At 36.8% G+C, this 22,628-nt stretch overlaps 1 protein-coding gene across 3 annotated transcripts in view; it reads left to right on the forward strand.

Annotated features, from left to right (window-relative positions):
• The window catches only part of Exoc4 (exocyst complex component 4), a 768,512-nt gene that overhangs the window by 260,797 nt on the left and 485,087 nt on the right, over positions 1–22,628 (forward strand). The window contains exon 10 of one of the 3 annotated variants that reach the window (XM_052721857.1): positions 8,632–9,174. The exons of the other annotated variants lie outside the window; for them this stretch is intronic. Within the exon in view, the coding sequence (XP_052577817.1) occupies positions 8,632–8,783 (152 nt within the window). The 3' untranslated portion in view covers positions 8,784–9,174. Of the gene's footprint in view, positions 1–8,631; positions 9,175–22,628 lie in introns of those variants that run through there. 3 annotated transcript variants of the gene reach the window in all.

Below are 22,628 nucleotides of genomic sequence, written 5' to 3' on the forward strand. Positions count from 1 at the left end.
CCTGAGAGGAGTGGTTAGCTATTTCCTGTTGGTAGTTTTGAGCACTCTGGAAAGAAAGCATTAGGTAAACATTAGGCATTTTTGTCATTACTGTTGCCATTACTTGTTATCATTTATGTAGCACCTGCCTCACTAATGTGGTTGCTTAGAGGAGCTTCAATTTTACTCCAAATCGCTACTTTTTTGTCATTATATAATCTGTGGTAAACCACATCCTATGTAAACATTGTCACTGGATTTTTTTTCTTGAGATTCCAGCCTTAAAATAGTGTTTCTGTTCCAATTGTCTGTGGACCCTGTAATGGAAGTTTCTTAAGACCATACCATAGAGGTATCCAAGAAAAGAAAACATAAAAAACTTTGTAACTCCAACTGATTTCCCCCTCCTAGTTCTCATTACCTCTGAGCACTGCTAAGAGAATATTAATATGTTTTCTATGCATGGCTTCCTTTTTATACCTAATTTCTAAGTTGCTATGTTGCTTTTTTATCCATTTTCAAATTCACAACATAATCTGTGCTTTCATTTACTAGTGCATAGCCCTTTGAATTGATGCATGCATATTTTTCAGTTTTGAGTTTCTTTTTCTGACTGTTGCTAGTAGTTATCAGTTTGCATGTTACACAACAATGACTTGACCTGATAGAATTTACTTGCTTCATTCTTAAAGCTAATAGCTTTCCATAATAAAATAAAGATATTTTTACTTAGACATGCTTATCCATTTGGTATTCATTTCTGATAAAAAAAAAGTGTAAAATATTTTGTTTTGAAATTTGGACTCTTTTCTTACAAAGAGAATCAAAACTCTTTTTGCCAGTTAGTTCTCCTTTTCTGACATTATTAGCAGTTTTATTTTTTGATTCCAGGAATATGAAAGGTTTCACATTAGAATGGTAGTAGCAAGCAGCATTGGTGTCCGTCAGCTGAATGTTCATATTTACATGAAATAATTTTTGAATCTGAATGTTTTTATTCATTCTCATTTATTATTAAATATTCTTGTTTTTCTTAGTTTTAGTTGATTTTAGTCATCATGTACTTTTTTTGTATTGAATTTTTTTCTTCCAATTTTTCCAATCCATTTGAGAATTTTTGCACTACATAGATTAGCCATCAGTGCCTGACAATTTGTATCTATAGAGCCCTGTATTTTGGCTGTCTAGTGGAACAGACCCAACAATGTGAATACATTTTAAAGGAACGCTTATTAGATGGGCTTTCATGATATTGTCTTGCTAGTCCAGCAATGGCTTACACTGTAGAAGCCGAGAACCCCTTAGTCGTGCATTGTATGACTCCAGTTGCCTCAGTAGTTCCGACCTATCATTAAGGGCCTGGAAGATTCCTAAGAGCCCCTCGTTTTTGGTTCATGTTGGTAACCTGAAGAAGTGTTGGTCTGTTAGTGAAGGAGTACAGCAGCAGCAATAGGATGGATGGAATGGGCTTCCCAATGACAGTGAAAGCAAGCAGATAAGGTAAAAGTTTCTTTCTTGGACTTACTTTTATTTCAGCTGCCAGTGGAAGATGCTGCCTACATATAGGGTGGGTCTTCTCCATTTGTATTACTGATCAAGAAAACCCATTACTGGTGTGCCCTGCAGCTTGTCTCATGGTTAATTCCAGATACAGTCACATTGACAACCACAGTTAAGTATCACAAGCTTATGGTTTCTTTTGATATTCTTCACTGTACCTGCCCATTGTGTAGCAGCTCCCTGACAGCTTTGGATGCTTTTGATCATAAGCATTGTAGGCTAATGAGGGGTATGTGTCACTGAACAGTTGCCCACATAAACAATTGCTCACATAAACAATTGCCCACATAAATTAAGTATGAGCCTTGCTAATTTTAAAGGAAAAATCTTACTAGTACACATGGGCCCTAGGAAGTATAGTAAAGTGAGCAATTCTAGGCACTGTGAGTAATTTTGAATGAGGAATGTTTTTGTGTTATGTATGGAGAGATCTTCAGTGAGGAAGGTTCAAGGTCCTTTTGTAGGTGATCATGCAGTTGTTCCTTAATAGACTCAAAATTTCAGAAACTTCTCTTTCAATTTTCTTTCTAGTATACATGCATATTATTTATTTTTTCAGCTTTTTAAAGTTGCCATAGAAGGCATTGGGTATGATTTTGATGCTTTCAAGTAGTGTGTTTTAGTAGATTCTCCTTCTTCATCTCTCTCAATCACCTCCTTCCTCTGAATCCCCCTTTCACCCACAAATCTCTCTTCCTCCTTCATGACCCTTTTGCCTTCTTATTTACTACCTGCCCTTATTTATCACTTATTTTTATCCACTCTTAGTCTCCTCGCTAATTATGAGGCTTTATCCTCTACTCCTCAAATTCATATACATTACAGGCTAGAATCTGCATGTTTTTTGTCTTTCTGAGTTTAAATCACTTTGCTTAATATTATGTTATTCAGTTCCATCCATTGTCCTGAAAACTTCATGATTTTATTTTCATTTACCACTAAATCAAATTCCATTTTGTTTATGTCCCACATTCATTATCATTCATCTGTTAATGGACTTTTAGGCTTGTTTCATTTGCTTCTGATTTACATAAATGTACAAATATCTGTATAGTAGGATATGGACTATGCACCCAGGAGTGGTATAGTAGTTACATTTGAATATTTTAGAAGCCCTTAAACCAGTTTTCTTAATGGCTGTACTAGTTTCCACTCCTGCAAGCAGTGAATAAGGGTTCCTTTTCCCACATTGTCACCAGCATTGTCATCAGATTTCTTGATGCTAGCTATTTTCACTTCGGTCAGTTAATAAATATCTCAAAGTAGTTTTAATACTTGCATGGTGACTATGATATTGAGCACTTTAAAAATACCCATTTATCATTTTTTTTTATAAAAATGCATTTTAAAAGCATCTTAAAAATTTGTTTTGACTCATTGAGGAGAGCTGGCACTGCACCTCAACCTGGGCAGAACAGTAGAGGTGGCCATGATGGTGTGGGTGTAAGTGAGCCAGACCCAAGGACTGAGAACAGGGGAACTGGCCCAACTCCTTGCTGCCTGCTGCAGTGGCCTAGATAGCTGGGGCAATGCTGGAGAGCTTGCCCTGGTGTTGTGCATGAGGGAAAGCTGGCAGACTGACCAACCCAACTACCTCCCAGAACCAGGGCTAAGAGTTGGCCACCCCAATGTCCACCTCATCTATGAATTGCCGGAGCATGTGAAGGGGCCAGACCTGCAGATCCAAAACTTCAGGATCTCTAACAACAGGTTATCCAAGAGGAGTCTCAGTGAGGACCCATTACCGAAGGTTTATCAGAAGACAGAGGCCTTGAACCAATGACTCTTTGCAGTGAACACTTACCAATAAGGATATGTGGACTAAAGGGTTTGCTATGGGACTCACTGTGTCACACTACAGCTTCCACACTGAAAGGGTTTTTGTTTTTTTCTTTCCTTTTTTTTTTTTTTTTTTGGTATGTTAGTTTTTGTTTTTCTTTTAAAGTTAATTTATTTTAGGGGGGAGGTTGCAAGGGCACAGGGTGAATATGAAAGGATGGAGAGATAAATAAGAATGGGATGTATGATACGAAATCCACAAAGAATCAATGTTAAAAAGCCTTTAAAAAGTTTGTCTTTTTTCTTTCTTTCTTTTCTTTTTTTTAATTCAATACTGACTGAGCTTGGTGGCTCATGGTGGTAATACCAGAATTCAAGAGGTTAAGTTAGGAGGATCATGAATATGAGAATAGTATAGGCAACATAATAAGACTGTTTCTCCTGCCCCAAAAGTAACAAACTAAATGAAACCAAGACAAAATAAGAAAAGAAGGAAGGGAAAGAAGAAACAAAAGAAGACCAAAAAAAGATGACAAAAGGAAGATGTCTTTGGAAAATGCCAATTTAAGTATGCTGACAAATGATTTGGAGCGGATTTAATGGATAGCATTCCATTCTATATTTCATAATCAGGACCAGTTTTATTTCCTTTTATGTATTTAGAAAAAAATGTTCCTGCTGCATGGTGGTGGTGCACGCCTTTAATCCAAGCACTCAGGAGGCAGAGGCAGGTGGATCTCTGTGAGTTTGAGGCCAGCCTGGGCTACAGAGCGAGTTCCAGGAAAGGCACCAAAGCTATACAGAGAAACCCTGTCTCTAAAAACCCAAAAAGAAAAAAAAAAAACAAAAGAAAAAAGTGTTCCTCACAAAGTCCTTGATGGATTCATAGTTAAAACTTGGACATTATATTAATGCTGTTTAGTGATTACACTGAAGTATGTTAAATATGATAATAATTGACCAATATTCTAGAAGTGTTTTCATTTATGGCATAACACAGATGGAGGGAATATTGGGAAATATCAACTCATGGTTGGCTTTGCAATTTATTTTCTGAATAGAATGATAAAGAATTTGTATTTTTGATGTGCTTTTGAAAATTATTAGAGATTGTATTTATTGTACTTAAAAAATTACTTTGTGTATCAACTGAGTATCCTGACATTATCTTCACAGTTTAGGATTTCCCTTCAGTGCCACTTTTAACAAGTTATTTAATGTAAAATTTTCTTTGGATCTTAGATTAACTGAAATAGCTATGCTAGTTATATTAGTCGTGTTCATCCCACCCAAACTGTTGTCAGTTGGTATTCTCCAGTATTGCCTTCAATGGCTAGTGGTTATGCTGTAGGCACATTCCTTTCCTCGTTTTACCTGACTCTCAATGCCATTTCTGCTTGAGTTGCTCCTTAGCAGCTCCCGTCTTGCAGGCACTAAACTCATACATGTATTTCATAACTATTCCTTGGTTATCCGTACGCTGACTTTTCTCCACCCACAATAATCTCAGTTCCTTTAGGCTTTGTTTTTATATTTCTTTGTCTAGGCTTAATGCTTTTAGTGGCTTCTCCTCGATCTTTAGAAGATCATGAATTTAACCTCCTGCTAGAAGTGTTCTTGTCATTATCCTCTGTATCAGTCAAACTCTGAGACCCTCAAACTGAAGCCTCCATGGGAACATTTATTATTTGTTCAAATATGGCCATAAAAATCGACTTTGCAATCATCTTGAGTCCTCCTGCCAGTGCTGTGAGTGACAGAAACTAATCTTATCTGCTGGTTAGCATTTAAAAATGATAGATGGAACCTCAGTCTTTAGTTAGCCTGTAAATGAAATTAAGTTTATCTTATTTCTCAGAGAAATAACATTACTTAGAAAATTTTGAATTATACCTCTCTGAATAAAGTTAAATAGCAAAGGCTAGGGGCTACATTTTGATGATGATTATATGTGTCTTTTTGTTGTTGTTGATTTTTTTTGGGGGGGGGCTTGGCTTTTATCAAACCAAATAATGTTGCTTTGAGAAAAATCAAAGTGTTAAGAACTCAGCATATATTTCCTGAACAGAACAGAAGATTCCTCATCATCTGTGCTTTCTCTTAACTTAAAAATCATACCCAGATAGATAGAATGCATAATACATGTTCAAAGTAAATTTACCCGATATTTGTGCTTTGATTTGTCTATTTCAGATCTAAAATAAAATTTAAAATCTTGAAATCACAGCATGTTTAAGATACTGTATTGTTTTATCTGCCTTCCTTTTGGTTGTCTAATTATTTGAAGATCAAGTTAAATTGAAATCCAGTACAATTCATGCCAGGAAGTGACTTTTGTAGCAACTTCCACCATTCATTTAGTTTCCCAGTGGGACACTGATTTACCTTCCTCTCCATGTGATTTTCATGTCCTTGTTTTGAAATTGTCTTTTCTCTGTCGGTTAGGATCAAGGACATTAGAACCCACTTGAGCAACTGTTACCACAAATTAAATTAGGTCACTTCACACTGTCTAATGTCTTTTTCTTCTGCATTTTAACTGATATATCAGAACCCCAACTTGGCCGTTTTTTTTTCTGTCCTTTATTGTTGATATCAAGTGCCTCATTAATTACTTTGTTAGATGCTGTTTTGTCAAAAGTGAGGTTTAACTAAATCAAGGGCATTAAAGCACTAACTTTTTAGGTTGTGTTTCTAAAGGAACAGGTCATTGATGTGCTCAGTTGGTTGACTGTAGGAAAAACCTTATTATCTTCCATATGTAGACTGCTTTCTTTCTAATTCCTAGTCAGCATGCTTGAGAACTCTTTGTGTCTTGAAAATGAATAATGTGGAGGGAAGGCTTTAATGGATAAGAGGATTACCTACCTACCTACCTCCCTACCTCCCTACCTACCTACCTACCTTTCTTCCTTCCTTCCTCCTCTGTCCGTTTTCCCTCCCTCCCTCCCTCCCATCCTCCCTCCCTCCTTCCCTCCCTCCCTCCCTCCTTCCCTCCCTCCCTCCTTCCTTCCTTCCTTTCTTCCTTCTTTTTTGGGAGACAGTTGGTCTTGAACTTGCTAGATAGCTGAGATTGGTCTTGAATGCCTGAACATCTTGCCTCCAGCTCCCAAGTGCTGGGATTACACTTTACAAATTCATTTTGAATTTGTAAAAGTAAAGGGAAATATGTATATTGTATTTGATAATTTGTCGTTGATGAAAAGGTTAGCTATTTTTTTTTTTTTTTTTTTTTTTTTTTTCGTTTTTCGAGACAGGGTTTCTCTGTGTAGCTTTGCGCCTTTCCTGGGACTCGCTTGGTAGCCCAGGCTGGCCTCGAACTCACAGAGATCCACCTGGCTCTGCCTCCCGAGTGCTGGGATTAAAGGCGTGCGCCACCACCGCCCGGCCTATTTTTTTCTCCAAATACTTATATAGGAGAGATGCTTCCCCTTCCCCTCTCCATGTTCAAGATTTGATACTTAAAAATGTCTAGTAATAGCTGTTCTGCATTCACTATAGGTTGCCTAGCTCATGTTTTCTTTATCATTTATTGTAACATGAATCTTAAAAGGTCTTATTAATAAAAAAAAAAAACCAAAAAACCCGAGGCCAGATATTAGGGTTTAAGCTGAAGAAAGATCAGAGTAACAGAATAAGCCACAGCCAACCTCACCTTGCCAACTCCTCAGCTCATCCTGTTTCCATGAATCCTCAGACTGAAAGCCTCTGAGTCCTCACCCCAGAGGGTCTCAATTGAACTGCTGCTAAAAAGCCTCTAGTTCCTGATCCGCCTTATATACCTTTCTGCTTCCTGCCATCACTTCATGGAATTAAAGGTATGTGTCCTTCTCAAGCAAGGACATGAGATCTCAAGTGCTAGGATTAAAGGTGTGTGCCACTCACCACGTCTGGCTTTGTTCCCAGTGTGCCCTTGAACTCACAGAGATCGAGATCTCTGCCTCCCAAGTGATAGGATTAAAGGCGTGTGTGCCACTATTTTCTGGCCTCTATGTCTAATCTAGTGTCCGTTCTGTTCTCTGACCCCCAGATAAGTTTATTAGGGTACACAATATATCAACCACAACTTATGACTATTTTCAATAGTAAAGAAACTTAAAGGACATTTAATTTGACCCTTTTTTCAAGTGCTTGAATTTTGTCTTCTTCATTCCCCTAGATTATTTTCCTGTTTATGTTCTTGCATCCATCTCTCATTCCTACTCTGATCCTGTATGTACTTTAACTCACCCAACTATATTACCACTATGTTTTTATCATACATATATTTTAATGAAGGTCAGCTCAAGGCATCTTGACACAGTCCTTATTGAAATCAGGAACACATAGATAAGGTAGGCATGGATTTTTATTACAGAACAGCAGATTTACCTTTTCTGCCTTCTATGTGGCTTTTAAAGATTTGTTTTTATGTTTTATATGTATGAGTGTTTTTCCAGAAAAGAGCATTAGAGTCCCTGCAGCTGGAGTTATAGATGGTTGTAAGCTGCCATGTAGGTGCTAGGAACTGAACCCCGGTCCTCTGCAAGAGCAGCCAGTGCTCTTAACCACAGAGCCATCTCTTCAGCCCCTAACATAACTTTTAAACTTCAATATAGCTCACTGTTAAAATTCACATTTCTCTGTACCATTTCAGTTCTTCGATATTTTAATTTTTGATATTTATTTGCTTGCTACTTTTTCTTAGTTACAAAGAACATGAAGTCAACAAATTGTTTCTCAATTGGCTATTTCTTATGAATCAAAACTTCTGTAAACTGTGTTGTAGGACATTTTGTATTTGAATTAAAGCTGTACTAATATTATTGAACACTTTCATTAGATATCAGATAACATTTCACTGAGGTAAGAGGTATTTTGTAGTAAGTAATTTCTATTTAATAAATAAGCACCGGGAGGATAGATACCACATCTACCTTGTAGATGCTGGGATATCATAACCAAACGGATCGTAAGTAGCGTAGTGGGTACTCTCTGAAGAAGAATCACCAGATCTTTCATAACGGTTATCAATATGAGGTCCTGGTTTTGCTTACTTTTTATACATCTATGACAGTTATTCACGATAACAAGTCATTTTTCTATAGGAATTTAAATAATAAATTTTAATTCTAGCTCTTATATGAAATTATACAATCTTCCTCTGAGAATATCTAGCATATAATGGCATTTTACTTTTCCTCAAGAGAGTCAGCTTTTGTTTTATTACTACCATACTAGTATTATTGGTATAGGCTCTTTGTATTTTCTTTCTTTCTTTTTTTTTTAATCATCGATTGGCTTCAAGTGTGAAAATGATTCCATATCTTCTAGGTAAAGGCCTTCAAGATGGAGCTGAAGATAAAAGTCTATCTGTGGAGAGCAGCTTTACTCTTCCAAATCAGAGCCTCTCTTCCCAACTGCCTTCCTGTGAATTCTTTAGTGGCCTGGAAAGTGCCCACCCACTCTTAGCCAAATCCATGTGATATATTTGTGTCTCTCACTAATCCTGTTTCTCTGGTTAGTTTCTGACTATGTGGCATGTCAACTGAATGGTGTTCTCTGATGACTTTGTAAGAAGTAGTGTTCTTACCTGTTCCTCTGCCTCTTTTTACAGAAGACCCTCAATGTGTGGTAAATGTCTGTTACTTACTCTATAGTTGCATAGTTGCCAGAAATTGTACTATAGTATATTACTTATTTTTCATCTGATTTTGTTGTAATTGCCAAGATTTTCTTTCTAAGGAAACTTTAAGTTTTTTTTTTTTTTTTCTGGCCTAGAGTATGGAGAAATCATGTTATGTAAATTTAGTTGTCTCAAAAATTATTATTTATCCATTTTTTTCTTAAGGAATAAAGTGCTCTCTTGCATTTTGACTCACTGTGTCTAGTAGTATTTGTAGGATATGTTAGTATGTGGGCTGAAATATGTTCTAGAGCACAAAGCTTTGCTTTGAAGTTGTCTTCCAGGATTCTGTCACATGCTGCTGTACTGCCAGAACATATGGCTCTCCATATGGTATTTCTTTGGGGTTTATGCCACCTGTAATCTTGCTGATTTTCATTCATTTACATTTGTCCAGGAGGTAAGCAAACTAAACCTGGATGTGAAAATAATGTGCCTGTGTTAAAATGCTAAAATTTGCAGTGAGTTACTATTTTTACAGTAATTACCAAGAAAAAAAGTATTCATTAAACAAGTGCATTAGTCATGTAGCAGTATTGGTTCTATTGCCCCGTTAACAGCAGGGAGCAGGTTATCCATTTTTCACTTGCAGTGTGTAGAGGGAAATTGTTTATTTTATTGTATCTTCATATGAAGGTGGAGTTAGATCATTTTGGACATTTTAAAAAGTAATAATAGTAATGAATTTAAATATGTTTTCATGGTTCAGAAGTAATGGTATTGTGAATGGCATTTGGCATTTTGATTAAATATAAAAAGTAATAAAATGGTTGTATTGTGGTTGCATGATATTGAAGATGTTTTATATCGTTAATGAAGTTTGATTTCAGAAACAAGAAAGAAAAAGCAGGGTTCTATTAACCATGGATTCAGGCCTCATAAAAATGTGTCTCCAAACTCGAGTTAGGGTTGCTGGTTTATGTGTCAGCTGGCATGGTTTTACATTGAGTCTTAAATGTTTTAGACTCTCTCTAAAGCAGTTGTTTTAATAGACAGGGCAGAAGTCATTGATGACGTCTTTGTGTTACTGCTGTCATGTAAAAACAAAAGGGTACTTCTTGCTTATGTTCAACACTGCTTTTTCATTTATGTATTGTCTCTCTCTGTCTCTGCCTGCCTGTCCAACCCTGTGTGTATCTGCCATTCACAGTGAGTATGTGGAAGACAGAGGACATCTTGCAGGAGTTGGTTCTCTCTCTCTCCTACTATTGCTCCATCTCACAGCCCCATTTGAGACTTTTAACTCCAGTGTTTTATTGATACTCAACATGCTCGGGAAATAGAGACATAATTATTGAATTATTGGTGCTTAAAATGATTTTGAAGGTCATATGTTCAGTGGTATCCACCCAAAGGAGTAAATGACAGCGTGAACAGTTCATGTAGGCTCCTTTTTACTGACACTCTTTGGGGATTAGAATGAAAGTAGCAAAGGAGCAGAGGAGGTTTGATTAATGTAAACTAAGCTACAATTACACAGCAGAAAGAAGTTCTCTTACATAGTAGAGTTACTATAAATAATGTTAATGTAGTGTACCAATTTGAAAAGCTAGAAGAAAACATTTGAATGTTTTATTATAAGGAAATGGCAAATATTGAAGAAATAGATATGTTTACTCCTATTTGCACAGTATATATATATTGAAATCTGTGGTATCTACTCCATAAATAATTCAAGTTTCATGTATTAGTGAATAACACAGGAGGTAGCAGGGAGGGTTGGCTTCCCCAGTGGTTGCCGAAGTGGTCATGTATGCATAGTCAGTACAGTAAGCCTATGTGGATGTATCTTCAGCAGTGCTCATAGCACCTGGCACAGAGTCTAGTAGTTGACACTACTGAACACGGTAGTGTCTTGATAACAAGAAATTATGTTTGTCATACTTACAGGTGTTCACAGCTAAGGTGCATCCTACTATTAATTCATATTTATTGTTGTGCTTATTGCACAAAATTTTATAAAATCTTTACTTAACATGTAGGTAAATTAATAAAGAAGCAAAAAATATATTTGTTGTGTCTGATTCACCTGATTTTTGTATAGTTGAAGACTCAATTGTGTCAACATGCACTGAGATCTGAGATGACCTTTGTCTTTTGCCAGTGGATCTATGACATTAGGCAAGTTGTAACATCTCAAGCATTGATTCTATTCTATTATATGCCTTAATATACAAGATGTTCAAGACTCAAACAAGACAACTGACATAGTACTTCATAACATTTACTAGATGTTTTAAGGTTGCATGTCACAGTATATTTGTATATTATTTTTTTTGTTCTCACTTCCCTTTGTGATTCAGACCTTGCTCCCTCAGATTGGATTATGCCTGAATTCTCATATCTTTTACTGAATTTGTTGAGTATTCCTACAGTAGCTCAACTTTTCTTTTCCAGACTTGTGTGGTGCCATCTATCTACTCTGCAGCTCTTAATCTCTGCATGCTGCTGCTTCCTATGTGAGTCCCTCCACTACTCCCTGTTTGTCCTTCTCTTTGTTCTTGCCAGTGGCATGCTTTTGTGTGTGCTCTAATATCTATAATCCTTGCATCCATGTGTGTGCTCTAATAGCTACAATCCTTGCATCCATTTGCGTGCTCTAATAGCTACAATCCTTGCATCCATAGAAGCTCTCCTTGTCTCTACCCAATAAAAATAGATGCACCTATATTTCAAGACTCAAGTATAGTTTTGTGCCTTACTTTTCTTCCTTAGGTCGATTTTTCTTTTATAGAAATAGACAATAAGATCTAGGGATGGAAGGTGTTGGCCAGGAGTGAGACAGTATTACCCAGTTTGATTTTCCTGTTGTGTGAGGCAATCCAGGTTTTATTTTGTTGCTAAAGAATTTTAAATCATGGTATCTTGAAAGTGAAGAATTCAGCTTTACACTATTATATAAATTGAGCCGCTTGCAAGATCAGCTTTTCTTACATTAATCTATACTTTCCTCACATTAAGTGATTATATAAAAAAAGAGATTGAAAATCTTATTTTCCAGGTCTATTCTGAAAATAGAAAATCTCCATAGATTATAATTTATAGATTAATTTTTTAATATTTTATCACAATAATTTGATAATTTAATATTTTCTCTAGACTATTTTCTTGGTTATATAATTTGAATACCAATTTTGTCATATATAAGAACTCTTATCAGATGTCAATAGAAATGTTATGTTTTTATATTCTTAGTTTCTGAGCCCTCTTTACTGAAAATTGCTACAACTTTTTCATCATTTTTAAAGTGTATTTATCTCTGGGGGTACTTTGCGTGGACCTGGCAACCTATACTATTACTGGCACAGTGTCTGTGCCTACATGTTGGATCTGTGCTTTGAAATGAAACAAAATTGTCCTTTCTATTTAGCAAAAACACTATCTGTATTAACTACTTTTATGGTTGCTGTGTCCTAACACCTGACAAGAAGCATCTAAAGGCAGAGCACTGATTTGTTTGCCCTTAGTTCATGAGGATTCAATTCATCATGGTGTAAAGTAGGTTTGGTGGTGGCAGCTCCTTGCAGTAGAAGCATCTGCCTAGGACTGTTCACATCTCAAGTGTCCAGAAAGCAGGGAATGTTAATGCCAGAGCTCAGCTCCTTCCTTCTTTTTCTCCTTGTTCACTCCAAACAATGGCATGGACTGCTCTCCAGACATCTTCACAGTACACACAGAAGTGTGCCCCATTAATGCCTTAGGAATTTCTCTAGGCAGTCAAGTTGTCAATCAAAATCAACCATCACCATTAGGAACTTGACTGCCAATCACAGGCCTCACTTCAGGGTTTAGGTTTTGTGGCCATTGTCATTTCTTTCTCAAGTTCATTACTTGAGCCTCTTCTTTCCTAAGCCTACTGCTGCCAGGCTCTTTTATGCCATTTTCACCAGTACTGCCCCATCTGACCACCAGTTTTAATGTCTTTTCTTCCTATTCCTGTAGCTCCTTGTGTAGCAACCACCATCACTTTGTATTATAACCTTCTTCTGTCCTCACCAGTTCTCAAGGGCAAGAGAATTATGTCATACTGATTTTGTATAATGCTGCATTTTCTATATTACATGTAGTAAATGTTTGTAGATTTAAAAGATGGGTTAATTGTCATAATATTTTTCATTGTTAGCTTCTCTTCGTATAGCTGCATATCATTAAGTCTAGAAAATTTCCAAGATAGCTCTGGAGAGAAAATATTTGTGATAGCAGTATATTAGAAATTATTGGAAAAATTGAATCTTGCCTGTAATTCCCCTTGGGATATGGATTAATTCCTATACTACAGATTAGCTTGAGTAAGTAATTTATCTACATAATAATGAACAAGTATTTATTGAGTACCCATCAGCCTAAGGGACTGTACTTGACTTGACTATTCTTTACGTAGACTGAGGAATCTCAATGCTAAACTAGTGATAATTAAATTGTCAGTCACTGAGTATATGGAAGTTAAGGGAATGGTAGCATATTAGCCTGTGTTAGCTGTTCTACCATATTTCATGGCTCATCTTCAACCAAACTGATGACTATATTATAATTTCAGCTGTCTTTTCTTTTATGGTGTAATGCCTGTATGCCTTTGTTTTTATTTTTTTCATTCAATACAATTAAAAGACATTGGCCTTCTTTCTCTATGAGCTTAGGCTTATATTTAGAAGCCCTTGGTTATTAGAAATACACAGACATTGTAAGAACATAGACTCAGTATCAGATTGCATGAATTTATATTTTGGCTTTGCTCCTTTAAGAATGTGATTAAAAAAAAAAAGATTTATTTATTTGCATTGCTGCTTTTATGAAAGGGTATTGGATCCCCTGGAACTGGAATTTCAGACAGTTGTGAGCTGCCATGTGGATGCTGGGAATTGAACCCAGGTCCTCTGGAAGATCAGCCAGTGATCCCAACTGCTGAGCCACCTCTCCAGCCCCAGCAAATGTGATTTTAGACATGCTTACTGCAGCCTCTCTGCTATTCTGTCATGTACACAATAAAGATAATGATAGTACCTCCTTCATAGGTTAATTATGATTAAATAAGATAATGAGAATCCTACCCATGGTTACTAGCTTTCTTAATGTATATTTAATAGAGAACTTTATTTGAAACACAGATTACAGATTAACATTCACCCGATAGCATGAATTAAATTTTTAATTTCCTGAAATTTGAATTTTACCCTTATAAGTAAATATATAAAGTTTAGCTTTTTGTGCGAGAAATGTCCATCTGTATTGATTTATTCATTTATTTTTAAATAGGGTTGTGCATTACTTAGACGATTGTAATCACTTTAGGTGACTTTTCACTGGCTTCATTTTTCTGTCAGTTGTTGCTTAATAGTTAAGTTGTTGCGTTGCAGCTTGGTACCTGTCCTCTTTAACTTGTCACCAGATACGTTCTTAATGGATTGTTGAACCTTTAATGAAATACAGTCTTGCTGAATCACTAACCCTGCTTTCCCCTAGCAGGCTCTTTACTGGGACCTGACGGATCACCTCTCAGAGCCTCCAGACGTCCTGGCCCTTTAATTCTTCCCTATAACGAGTTTTGTGCTGCATGATAAAATATTCATGTTAAAATAGGTTCTAAACTAATTATCTTCAGCCAGCAGTTGCCACTGCAGTCATTTGCTGTTAGCTTAGCTCAAGTTAATGGCTTGTAGTTCAGTACAAATAGTCCCTTTTGGTTGTTTCCAGTCACTGATTCTTATCCTAAATAGAAATTTCTATACATACCTAAAGTTCATTCTTGTCTTGAGAGGAGATTTTTTGCCCTGCTTTTCCATCCTATTTCGGCTGATTCTAGGTTCATACCTTTGTAGCTTGCCTCCATCTTCAAACTCGATGTCACTTTCTAAATTCCTAACTCCCACACTGTTGAGAGCAAAACATCAATTACACCTCTGTATTTCATGAAATATACCGTGAATATCAGATTTTTCTTTTTTTTTTTTCTTTTTTTTTTTTTTTTTTTTGGTTTTTCGAGACAGGGTTTCTCTTTGTAACTTTGCGCCTCTCCTGGAACTCACTTGGTAGCCCAGGCTGGCCTCGAACTCACAGAGATCCGCCTGGCTCTGCCTCCCGAGTGCTGGGATTAAAGGCGTGCGCCACCACCGCCCGGCTGAATATCAGATTTTTAAAGAAACAAAATTAAAGTGCCACATCAAGAACAGGATCTAGTCTATACATTAAAGAAACCTACAAATTGAATTGTGATAGGTATGAAACTCTTTAGGAAACATTACGGGGCTGGGCCTGAGGGAGCTAAGACACCAAGGGAATATTTTCCTATTGCTGTTAGTAGGAATGGTGGGCTGACAGACTCAGGGTGGGCAGGCCCAAGAGCAGAGGAGTAAAGATTAGATTTTAGGAGAAGTGGAAGGTCAGAGGGGGCAAGTGAGGCAAACTGGAGGCAAGCTAAGGAGGAGAAATCCCTGACACCCAAGGGTCTGGCCAGTCTCCCTGCCTTGAGATTGCCTGAACCCATTCTTGTTCTTGCTTTTGTTTAGATGAATCACTGAATGAGAACAGAAGAGAGGGATGGCTGGAGGGAGAGGCAGGGGAGGAAAGGGGATAAGTACCAAGTGGGGGAGGAGAGTGAGATAGATATTAAGGCTGTTAGGTAACTAGAGGAAGGCTTCTTTGAGAATTGCCTTTGACCTCGTCTGTGGTGAAGCTGAGCTCTGAGAACGAGCAACAGCTTGGGATGTTGGCCACAGAGCAAGTTCCACATAGGAACTTTATTCAGACAGCTATGTTCAGAATGATTGTTCCTCACAGTGTTAAATATTATCTAGTCTACTGTTCATAACTGCCCTCTCCACTGAAACATAGTTTTCTGGGGTTGAACATCTACCAACCAAATGGTATGTGCAATATATATTCTGTTAACAGCCAAGGAATTTCATGGGTTTAGGGTTAGTGATTTAATTTCAAATTTAAAGACTTTTGTTTTTCATGAGCATAAAAAATAAAACATTATTTTCAATTAACAGTGTTATTAGACTGAAACTGTAAGGACATGTTAGGAGGTTGAGGTGTGGATGTGTAGTGAATAAAACATGCAGCATTTTAGGGAGTTCTGAATGTAAGACAAATCTCCTTGCCTGAATCCGGTAGTTCATTGTCCATTGTACATAAAATAGTATCTTCACCTTATGCATCAATTTTGACCTGTGTCCTGTGTTTGTTAATTCTCCTCCTCCTCTTCCTTGACCAAAGTAGAAATAGGCCTGTTGAAACCTTCCTGGTGAAAAGCTTCGTGCAAGGAAGTGTTAGCTTAGATGTTCCCCTATTTTCAGTAAAAGAAGTTTTCTTTTTTAACCTGTTACAAATGTAGATTTAAGAAATATGTAAATGGAAAATCTCAGAAAACTATTACAAGTGGGGAACCCCACTGTACTTAGAAAATAGAAGATATTCATGTATACTGTGTCTTAAAAAATGTATTTCCAGAGTGTGTAGCCATAATCAATTTCTTTAATTAAATGCACAAAAAAATATTTTAAGTTCAAAACATCCTTCAGGCACTAGGGAGACCTATGTGCCAAATATTGACTAATGTAATGGGAAATCATATTTAAATTGTCCTCTCTTGATGCAGAACAATAAATTTGAAAATTACAAAATATATCCTGCATATTCTTTAAATTTCTTCCTCATTCTCCCTTTCAGTGACACACACACACACACACACACACACACACACACACACACACACACACACACACAATTATTTGTTCTGGTTGTCTCATAGTCTCTGATGATGCCCATTGAAGGAGTGCAAATTGTTTGATAGGGTCCTGATAATCAAAATAGCTGAGAGTTAACATTTTAAATATCTAACAAATTTTGGTTTGTTTAGAGGGGGAGCTGGTAACTGCCTTGGAGCAGAAAGCCTGGGAGGTCAAAAGCAGGGCATTTTGTGCCTTGATCACCCTCAGAGCTTCCTCTGACAACCACACCAATGTCCTCCTTAAAGCTAAGGAACAGAGGAGGAGAAATATGTGACAATATCAAGTAGTTATACACAGTACTTCTTGAATCAAGATTTTGAGGATTTAAACCTTCATTCCAGGCTTTAGAATTGCATTTTAGTTTGCATTTGGATTGTATTTCAGCTTCTTTTTTTCTGTTTTTTTTTAATTTTTAATTTTTGTATTCACCATTTTCATGTACTTCTTGATTATATATAACTATGTATAGCATTGGTGTCCTTTCTTGTAGGTGGCAAAGTGTTTTCCATTCGTGGCTTATTTCTTATACTTTGTTATCTGTTCATGTGCAAATGTGTGCTGCTTTGTGTCATTATTGTGCTTTTTCTTTTAGATTTTTGATTCTTAAAGTTTTATTCAGTTAAGCCCCCTTTATCTATTACTTAAAATAAACAGTTTTTGCTCTAGAATCTATAGTTTAACTCTTCTGTTTTTATTCCATTTATATATCTAATCCACATGGAATTAATTTTTATATAATATATGAGCTAGAACTTGAAGTTAATTTTTTAAAAATATTAATCAGTGTCTAAGTTCTATTTATGGGGACTTAATGCCATTTTCCTGTGGTTTGAAATCTGTAGTAAATATCAAATGTGCGTCGAGGGTTTGTTGATTTCAGGTGAAATTGAGCTGTCTACCGAGCTTAGGTAAACATGGGGGGGGTGAGCTTTTCCTCAGAGTCACTGAAAAGGAGTGTGGCTGGGCCTCAGCAATAGCCACAGACAGGGCTTAATACTGTGGGCTTCTTCTGTTTACACTGCATTTCCTCTCTGTCTCATGTTTGCTCCCTTCTTCCTCACTGTGGACTGTACTTTTCTGGACTCTCCTGAGCCTTTCATCTACGCTGCTCACTGTGGGCACCAGACTAGATCCTCACCCTCGGCCCAGTTGCCCTTCCTGGAATTGCAGTTTTAGGAGAGCATAGCCAGACCTGACCAGAGTGCTGTGGACAAAAGACTAACCTTTCCTAGGCATGAATAATTAGGTTTATCTTTGTCTCTTTCAGTTCACTGCTGGGCCAATTACCAAGTAGAGTTCATTTTATTTTTGTTTTAAATTCCTTCTTTGTCACTTATTTTGTGTTTGAGAGTTTGTAAAACTGTATGTGTGTCAAGGACTTTCTTATCCTTTTGTAATATTATTTTTATTTCTTTAAAACATTATTGCCTGGGATTTATTCTTCCAGTTGAAATTTAGAATGAACATGTCAAGTTCCATTATACATCCCATGGTTTTTATGGGAATAGATTGAATTCATAGCTTTATAAGTGGAAAATTGGTTTTCTTCTTTTGAGACTCATTTTCCAGAATCAGAGTATGACTTTCATCTTAAAAAACTGTGTTAACATATACTGAGCTGGCTATGTTATTGTCAGTTGTATACTCTTTACTAATCTCTGTGTAATCAAATAGAGCTTAATGGAAAATGTGGAAAACACAGGTGAGCAAAAGAAGACAATAAAGGCTTTCTATAGTGGGGCCTGCTATTCATGGATAACTGTTAAAACACATGGTGGTGTGGTGGTACTTCGTGAGCTTGAAACATCAAGGCTACAGAAAAGTGGCATTTGTGTAAAATATGCACTCATATATAGCAGAGACTGAAAGCAGTTTGGATTATATTACTCATAACTGAAAGTCTTTCTCCGGTGATGAAAAGATGGATGCTGCTGGGGTGGTCACATTCATGTTTGAGAGGAAAGGACAGGCATGAGTTAAGTCACTCTGTTGTTGTTCAGAAAGCTTTCTTAAGGCAGCTTTGCTTACATCTGTTCACATGACCACTTCTCCTTGTAGCTGATGTTGACCAGTATCTCTAGCTTTTTAGTCTTCATTGTGGTAAGTGGAGTTGGGGTGGCCTTTGAGTTTTCAGTCAGTACCATCAGCCTTTGCAAGGTGTTCAGAGTTTTAATTGGTGCTTTTTTGTGCTTTAATTATTCCTTCAGTTTTTCCTACAGAAAGACTCTGAGAATCTGTTGTTCATATCTACTAGCCACTTTGTTCAGTGCAGAAAAGCATCCCAGAAACCAGAAATAGCTTCTATGATGATATGGTCATTTCTCTGTTCCACCCCTACAGAGTTTGGTTGCTTTGGCCATCCCTCTTTTCCCTAGATTGCTGACTTTGTTTGAGTCTACTGTGAGGAAGGAATGAAACTTCTCTGAAGGTCCGTTTAGTGTTTTAGTCAATCCTGTCCTGTATTGGGCCACTCATGCCAACCCTTGGTTTTAGCTCTGAAGATGGGGCTCTCTGGGCCATGGCCCGACCTGGATTAGACTTTGGAGGCTGCAGTGACTCCTGGGTTCTGAATTGCTATAGTCCTTGATTTTCCTGCCTCTCTAATTTCATTCCTCTGGCATCCAGACGTGTCATTTTTATTATGTCTCATTGCTTCAGCAGTTATGGGATACCCCTTGACAAATAGAGTTCTTTCATAAGAAAGAATTTTACCCAGAAAAAAATATTCACTGTTTCTTAAAACTGGCTGTTTCCACAAATGTTCGAAGAGCTGGAAAATTGCAATTAGTTTCAGATAAGCATAGCTGAAATATTCTTGTTTTGTACTACGGCAACAAATTGAAAGAAAGATTGAGGGCACTGAGTCATTATAGTTTCTAATGATACAACTCGTACATTATGGGGTTCATGTATCACTCTGGGACCTTGTTACTTATGGAATCCAAAGTAAAATACTGTTAACATTTCCTTAGTAAACTTCATGCCTCTTAATGAGAGCTTTTAATTTGCGGTCCTGAAGTCATCACAATTTTTGTATTGCTATCCCTCCTGTGACCAAACCAAATACTTTCCTAATTAATTTTAATAATAGGAAGACTCATTAGTAATACAGTGGGCTGCTGGGATAGACTGTAGTGACACTTAAAATTGTGAAAACAAAATGAAATTATTTTGAACATTTCAGTGCCATTTCAAATTTTACATGGTTATTTCAGGCCAAATAGGAACACTGTGCTCAGCATTTGGGAGGTTGTGTACTAATGTTTACAGTGTTATATTTCATTTGTTTGATTTGGACTGATTATTGTCACAATCTGCCGTTAGTGATCATTTTTAATGGCCACGTTTAGTGGCATATTAAATTAAAAGGTAATGGAGGTTAGAAGGAAGAAAGATGGTATATTTTAATTATTGAAGTATCCTCAATTGGAAACAATTAACTCTCAAGAAGTATATGCTTAAAAATCTGAATCAAGAATAGGCAGATTAGTTTCTCTCATGAACATCTGTAAAGCATTGAGTTTAATTGGCTTGCAGCTGCTAGTGACAGAGGTCTCTAGGTTTATTCCTGCATTTCGTCCCCATCTTCATATTCCACTTAATCTCCTCTTTCCTACTGTTGTCCAGTCAGATGCAATTGCTTGTGTCGACAAATTAAGAAATTGGAGTTGTTTTGAAGAACCTAAAGTATGCTTGTCTATTAAAGTCTTTCCAAGCACCTAGGAACAGTCGCAGTTACCGTGCCCCAGCTGTAGCGGAGTTCCTGGTAGTTCCAGCAGGCCATAGCTGATACGGTCTCTGTTTTTTGTTTTGTTTTGATCAAATGGTTCTTAAAATTAGATGGCATTATTTAGTTGGAAAAATTTAGATGGGTCCCAGAATAGATGAAGTCCTTACAAAACAAGACTGTAAAACACTTTTGACTTGAATTTCAAATTGGGTAAAAATAGAAATTTGTTTCTATGAAATTGCTAGGAATTAATTCCACATAGAAGCCACTATCTTACGACATTACCACATTGTCTAAGTACAATTTTTTGTTGAGTTATTTTTTTGGTGTTTGTGTGTGTGTGTGTACCTAAAGTCAAAATCCAACTTCTTGGTTTGTTTCTCTTCTTAATTTTAATAGGAAATTAAATGAGGTATACCTATAGATGCATTAGTATATTTGACTAAGTATAAGGACTATATAAAAATGGTTGCAGGTCCCATAGGTGTTCTGAGCATGATATCAGAGTACACAGAACATGGGTTAGCATATATTAAATACTTAAATGTTAGATAAAATAGGCTGAGGGTTAAATGAAACAAACTCCTCTAAGTGGGTAAGGTCTTAATACATTGTCACCAAACCTGATGACTTTTTGACAGAAAGCATCACTAACTCGTGGTAGGCTGGAAGATTCCCATATGTACTTGTTTATTTGATATGATGTCCACTACAGTGTTAGCTCCATAATAGCAGGGGCTGTTTTTGTTTTGCTGTTTAATCCTTGCTGACAGAAATGGTACCTTTCCTATAATTTGCAGACTAAATGAAGGATGACTGCTATTGACAGGTACCCAGTGAACTGAGTTTACACGATTCGTTGATTACAGACATACTAACTTTCTAAGGTTGTGTTCTTACTGGTATAGCAGTGTAGAATTTCATAGGTCACAGACCTAAGGATGTATAATCATAGAAAACATAAAGAAAAGTGGAAAGATTTGTATATACTTGTGCATTCATCATTGTTGTTATGCAGGAATGAAGTGATTTAACCCTGCCTTCCACTTTTTGTCTTTTAACCTTTGGTATGATATGCTGCCTAAAATAACTTTACTATTTTAAAAGTCAATTTATATATGTAATATGTTTGCAATGTTTCAGAATTCAGAAGTTTGAAAGTTTCTATGGTAAAAGTCTCTTTCTAAGGCACACCTGTAATCTTTCTCTCAGACAACTGGTAGCCTTAGTTTCTAGTAACCTGTAAGATTTTGTGCACATTTAAGCAAATTGCTAATTTTCCTTCTAGACATCATATTAGCTGGTTTTGTCACTGATGTGATGAAATCCCTGGGGAGAAGCCACTTAAGGGAAGGAGGGTTTATTCTGGCTTACATCTTGAGAAGACATACTCCATCATGGCCCGGGAGTCATGGTGGCAGGAACAAGAGGCTCATTGCATCCACAGTCAGGAAGCTTAGAGTGAACGGGAAGGGGGCCAGAATTTCAATCCTCAAGGACTCTTCCAGTGTCCCCCCTCTTTCAGCAAGGCTTCACCTCCTAATTTTCTGCAGCCTTCCCAAACAGTGCCACCAGTTGGGGACCAAGTGTTGAAAACATAGTAACCTATGGTGGAAATTTCACAGTATAATCACAGCATACATTAAACATTAGAAACACCTTTCTAAACATTGATTATTATCATTTAATAAACCAAGAGGCTTTCTTTATTTTTTTATGGCTAGAAAGTATATATTTATATATTGATATACTATGATTTATATGATTAGTCCCCTAATCATGTTGTTTCTAGTATTTGGTTTTCATAATAAGTGCTACAGATGTCCTTTCACATATACGTAAATTAACTGTAAGATAAATTTCTGGAGGTGAATGTGTGAGTCACACGGTGTGCATTTACAGTTTTGGTGGGCTTAATCAATATCCTGGTGATTATACCAGTGTATTATTTTAAGATTTGTTTTATTTTAAAATTTTGTCTATGTGTGATAATCTGTGTGTGGATATGCACACATGAGTGCCCAGGCTATAAAGACTAGGAATGTCAGAGGCCCTGGAGTTGCAGTTTTGAGCCAACCAGTGTAGGTGCTGAAACTGAACTCTAGTTCTCCGCTAGAGCAGCATGCCCTCTTCATCACTGAGCTGTTTCGCCAACCCTCCAATTTAAAGTTTGTCACACAATTTC

The sequence above is a fragment of the Peromyscus californicus genome, unplaced genomic scaffold, assembly GCF_007827085.1.
Source record: "Peromyscus californicus insignis strain IS unplaced genomic scaffold, ASM782708v3 Scaffold_6__1_contigs__length_162567912, whole genome shotgun sequence".
NCBI classification, from domain to species: domain Eukaryota; kingdom Metazoa; phylum Chordata; class Mammalia; order Rodentia; family Cricetidae; genus Peromyscus; species Peromyscus californicus.